This window comes from Pieris brassicae, chromosome 8 (assembly GCF_905147105.1).
Source record: "Pieris brassicae chromosome 8, ilPieBrab1.1, whole genome shotgun sequence".
Taxonomy (NCBI): Eukaryota; Metazoa; Arthropoda; class Insecta; order Lepidoptera; family Pieridae; genus Pieris; species Pieris brassicae.
The window spans coordinates 6,252,533-6,258,548 of NC_059672.1; the positions used below are offsets into that span (position 1 = coordinate 6,252,533).

The following is a 6,016-nucleotide window of genomic DNA, read 5'->3' on the forward strand; positions in this document are numbered from 1 at the left end:
CACTTTTTTGCATGGCTGACGCACAAGCCGTGCAGGCAAAGAAAGGGAAAAAATGTTGTATTAAACGATATTATAATCAACCACCTTTAATCGACTAGCGCAATCTATCGTTTGAGATAGCAATATCCAATGGGGTATTTGAGAGTATGACAAATAGTGTTATAAGCTATTAAGAGTAATCTGAGAAAAACCCATAATTAAAAAATATTGATTTTTTAATTAAGTCAGTCATGTGTTTATGTTTATGTGTTTACGGGCATGATACGTCATAGTGACAGGTGTGACACCATCTTGCATAATGACGCGTTTTGACGGGTTTTTAAATTTATGAATGGATAATTTACATATATAATGCCAAAACTTAAAATTAAAAAAATATAATTGTAGGGTAATGTGGTTTGGATGAAGGCACTGTATCTCACATACTATTTAATTGTCCCAAACTAACTTATCCTCTTTATGACGTTCTTCCCCCTAAAGTCCCCCGTCCTTTAAGTGTTAAATGTTTGTGTTTAGTCCATATTGTAGATTTTTATGTAAATATATAGAAAACAATAGAATTAAAGTGTTACATAATATATAAATTATTCATAAATAGTAAACAGTATTTAATAATGCTTTTACTCATATTTGTGTTGTCTGTGCTGTCTCAAAACTAACAATCGAATTTCAACTATTTTTTTTGTGCATATTCAAAATTAACTTAATTATTATTTTTACCGATCAATCTCCTTCGTGTCTTCTCCATCTACACGACACTGGCGAAGTACCTTGTGCCCAGTTGGCATAAATAAAAGCCATAAACAAGGAAAAAAAAAGAATAATTGTATAGCTTCAATAGTCACTAATGAATAATCTGAAATGTTTTAATTAGCCTCTATTATATATATATATATATTATATATATTATACATGCCGTACTTTTGTTACGTTTCAGTAGTTGTTGAGGTATTTGCTATAGACCCAACAATTATAGGAATTCTTAGTAACTTCATATGATCATAAACAAATGTTATGGCCATATTGTGAGATATGATTATTATATATTACTTATAATTGAAATAAAATTTTAATTGATTTTATTATTACCAACAATTATATTTTTTATCTCAAATCAATTTTGGATATAGAAGAAAAAACTTTAACTGTAATACTTTATTGATTTTATCACTAACATTTAAATTATAGGTCAGTATTATTTAAGAAATATAAACTCTTACAGTAATTTGTTACTTTACTTTAAGATTTACAATTTTAAAGTTATTTATTATTCTAGTAAGATCTTATCTGTGTAACAAATATTTATAATATTAGATAAACAAAAATCTAAATATATTTTAATTAGAACCATGAAACAAAGATTATAAAACCATGAGACAAAAAAAAATTGGGCCATAAATATTAGAATGGTTTCAATGTCCAATCCACCTTCTGGTTATAAGAATACAAAACCAAGCCTTGCAATATAAATAGACATTGTTTAAGTGCTTCCTGACAGTCACATAACTCGGTACTGGGTGCAAAACTATCTAACTCTTCACATAAAGCACAAATTTTATGATAGAATTTTTTTACAGTATCCATATCACCATTTTGTAACCTATCTATTATGTTTGTTGTTAACCATTTGTTTTTATGCCTTAAGATTTTGTTTGGAATCCTCTTTTGATGCATAAGCAATTGAAAATATGTGGGCCAAAGGTTGACACAAGCTTCACACATGCAAACAAACTTGTATTGGAACTTCAGAGCTGATTGACGTTCCGTACAGTCCTGTAATCCATGATGAAACCTATAAATTGATTAGGTGTTTGTGTTATATGGATTTTACATATTGGTGTAACCCTTTTGGGAGTCAAAATTTATTTAAGGAAAACTGTAAATTAATATATAATTGTGTAAAACAATAATATATCTACAACATACTGTATAAATATTAATAATTCTTAAGTTTTTTTTGTAAAATACCTCTAAAATTAATCTCATAATTTTTTTTCACCATTTAAGAATTTGTAAGGTTAAAGTTATATAATTTCTTTTTTTTACTTACCCATAATTATCAAATATTTGCATCCCTTTCTTAATTGGTCTCAAAGCAACCAATTTCATTTTGCTTGTACCACGTTTTGTGAATCTTACAACATTTGGTGCACATGAATGGTTAAATAAGCTGTGGAAAGCATATGCTCCACTACTCACATTTATTTCTGATACATATTTCCCTTCACCATTATCGGTAGTTACTGTAAGACCATGCATATTTGTTGGAACTGTCATTATATGAAGTAATAGTAAGCCTGCCACACATCTGCAAATTTCATTTTTTTCCTCATCACTATCAGCATTTAAGAAGTCTGTTTTATCCAGCAAAAATTTTAAAAACACAGCTGCGGTCACTGATTTCTGAAAAATGTCTGATACGGATCTCTTATCAAAATTAGTAGCCAGTGTATGTATTGATGTATAGTATTTGGAATCATAAATCCATTTATCACCAACTTTTACATGTCCACGATACTCAGTATCTACATTTGATTCAGCATCTTCAATTATTTTATATAGGCTGTTCCAATCATCATGTTCACTTCTAGCTTTTATTACAATGCGTAAAGCCAGTAATTCAAGCTTAGTGAAGCTCATATCTATTAGTGTAGGCATTAATGGACATTCAACATAATGATATTCTTTCCATGAATTTGTTCTACATTCTTCACTACAATATAAAGCAAAACAGCAATCTTTACATGGAATAAGATTTATTTGTGTGGAAAGACAATGATTGCATGCAAACAACATCTGGTTTCCTGATATGATCTGAGTGTATGGCTCTTCTTCAACCAATATTTCACCAACTTGTATATCTTGTTTTGCTACAACATGTCTTCCCATTTCCTTAGAAGAAACAACATTGAGTTTTAAGTTTGCCCCTATATATTGTTCACTTTTTAAGCCTTTAAAAGACAAAATATCTTGAATTTCTGGATCATCTTCTTCCTTTTTAATCTTACATAAAGCTTCAATGCACAACTCTTTTCTTTTAATTAATTTATCCTTAATTTGTTCAGAATATTTATATGAAAAACAAAGATCAATGTCTCGTAGACAACCCTCAAACTTACTTAATTCAAAAAATACTGCAGATCTGTTAGATAAAGCTAAACAAAAACTTATGGAATCAGATGGGGCATACATTAATGATAAGTTATAATACTGCCAAGCTTTATATAGATCTTTTTTTGTATAGCACTGGTTTCCCAGGTTACGAAAGTGAGTAGATGCATTATCATCTTTACTTACTTCTAAAGTATTTGGAAAGAAATTATAATAATCGAAGATCTTGTATACAAACAGAACTCTATCGTTATTGTTATCCTTTTTCCTGAGTTCCTGCGATATATTTTCAATTTTTCCATCCGTAGTTAGTTTTTTTATAATACTCTCGTATACCGTATCAATAATCATCTTGGAAGATGTCTCACTTTGCGACGCCTCTAATTGTGATCAACCTGGGCTGTGAAATGGTGTACGTTATTGAACAGAGATTAAAGATGCAAAAAATACCATTAAATAAATCGGAAAAAGGTAAGAATCGAATTCAATTACAGAGTGAAGGATTGGCGGCTATATATATATCATACTTAATACATTCCAGACAAATATTTTCAGTGTTAACAGAAATAGTTACGGTTCTACTACACCCGAAGCTAATAGAAGATCTATTTTTACCTCAACCGGTAGCACCGCACGCAGCAATTAAACAATTAATATCAGATATTTCTACTTCTTCTATTATGAGACTGGATGACTATTCTACCAACAAATTATGGGATTTAATAACAATGATATTTAAATGGCAAATATCTGTCGGGACAAATCAAAATATTTTCGACATCACCCGGCGACATCTATCCGGTATTGCAGCACTCATGCCGATGACTTTCCCTAAAAATATACTTAAAGAGGCAATTCACAACTTTGATACGCTGATAAAGAAACTTTCCAATGATGATTATAAAGATTTAATTAATACAATAATATTTTGGTTTAATGAATATCACTCGAAAATATCCGTTTTATTAAGGTTAGGACTTCAGAATAGAGATGGATCTATCAAATTGCCTGCTATGATAAATATAAAATTCCTGAAGAATCTGGGTGAAAACATTTATAAACACGATAAGAAAACCTATATAGATGATTTTGAAGTTAATTGGTGCGATGATAATGAAATTAACTGTCTTTTAGCTCCAATAGAATCAGTTTCACCGAATAAAATTCAAGGCTCTTTTAACAACGCAGTGATCAAAGGATCTCTTTTAAATAACATCGAAATAAGTCACGTTAATGTATTTAACAATGATCTAAATTTTATACCAACCATTCCAAGATCTACAAATGAAGATCTTCTTGAAATGTTAAAGAATGAAGCCTAATAAATGAGTGCAACGTTTATTAAGTGGTAACATTCTTATTTTAACCAATTTATATTATTTTCTTTGGTTCAGGGAGTTCCTAAACATTTTTTTATCTTATTTTCTAAGAAATACTTAATTGTATATTTAATTATGAATACTACGAATGGTCAATGAATGTTACAATTCTGTAGCAACATACAATTTACTTTACTTACCTAGCTTCTTTTGTATATGCATTATGAATCTATAACGAATTTCGTCACTTCCAGCGAAAGTTGTGTGTTGTTATACCTAAAGATTATGTATCTACAAATTTTAAATTACATCCCTCTTACCTTTTACAAAGCACAATTCAAAGTAGAAAATTTTAGCGCTTTGGGACTCCAATCCATAAAATGGCCTGACAATAAAAAAAAGTGATGTGGAGAAAGAATGATGAAACAGGTTAAGTAAATGAATTTATTTATTCCACGATCAAAAACAACATAAATCTAAATACTAATACAAACTTTTCAAGCATAATATTGTTTTCTAAAAATAATTTACCCTGGCTATCTTTAAATCAAGTAGAAAGGGGAAAGTTTTTCAATGTACTCTCGATGTAACTACTGCATTGAAGAAACATTGCCATTGCTAAATAAAACACATTTTTACTAGAAAAATATTTATTATAAAGTCAGAAATCTTTGTTATTTTTACAGTACAGTCAAAGGCACATTGAGATACTTATAGTAAAAAAAAAACTAAAAACCCTTTGAATTAAGTTTGTTTACTCATTGTATTTAATTGTCAATTGTAACTCAAATTATGTGAATTTGAGTATAAACTTACAGTGAAACAAATGTGTTTTACCCCATTCCCAACTACTTACATGTCAAACAAACTTTTTAACAATTATAGTATTATAGAAGGTTCACATTCTTATTGTATTTAAAAAGACTTGTTAATTTATTAAATTGTACAATAATTATCAAGTACCAAAAAATAAAACATTTACTGAAAAATTGGGTTTATAAACTAACATCACATCACATCATCAAATAAATTAGAAAACTTAAATGGACAAACAAATTCCAAGCTTATCTAAAAATACTACATCAATCCTAAACTAAAAATAAAAAAACAACAGCCATAATAACAATTTTAATGTATTAAGTCTTTGTTGCGAGAACTAAAAAAAAATATTTTCAAGAATAACTATGTGTACCATTTGGCTTCACAATTGCTTACACTATAGATCACAACAAAACCAACCAATCAGTATAAAAATGTTTTACAAATCTTAAATAGTTCTTTGTTCATGAGCTGTACGGTTAAAAAAATTCTTAGAAGTTCAATTTGTCAAATTGTTTTTAATTACTTGGGGTAATAATCTACCAACCTATTCATGGTTCCAAAAGCAATTAGATTCATACTGTACAACTCCAACAGCAACTAGTGCAAGGAAATTTGCTGTTTCTTAATTTCCATGACAATAGATGAGAGATGATCAAAACATAAAACATGAAACAGCTGATAATCAGGACTATGTCCACCTTTAAATAGTAGATTCCTTTACCACAAGTTTTAGTTAGACTAGATGAACTTACGAAACTCCTTGT

At 29.1% G+C, this 6,016-nt stretch overlaps 2 protein-coding genes across 2 annotated transcripts; one reads left to right on the plus strand and one right to left on the minus strand.

Annotated features, from left to right (window-relative positions):
• Positions 1-1,159: 1,159 nt before the first annotated feature.
• LOC123712723 (SET and MYND domain-containing protein 4-like) lies at positions 1,160-3,462 on the minus strand. The gene is made up of 2 exons (XM_045665945.1): positions 2,051-3,462; positions 1,160-1,792 (listed from the first exon to the last, which is right to left on the minus strand). The coding sequence occupies exons 1-2, from the start codon at positions 3,460-3,462 to the stop codon at positions 1,402-1,404; spliced, it is 1,803 nt and encodes a 600-aa protein (XP_045521901.1). The 3' UTR covers positions 1,160-1,401.
• An 8-nt stretch (positions 3,463-3,470) lies between these two features.
• On the plus strand, positions 3,471-4,501 carry LOC123712724 (protein OSCP1). Its single transcript, XM_045665947.1, has 2 exons — positions 3,471-3,582; positions 3,667-4,501. Exons 1-2 carry the CDS (start codon positions 3,471-3,473, stop codon positions 4,431-4,433), a joined length of 879 nt encoding a protein of 292 aa, XP_045521903.1. The 3' UTR covers positions 4,434-4,501.
• The last annotated feature ends 1,515 nt before the right edge of the window (positions 4,502-6,016 follow it).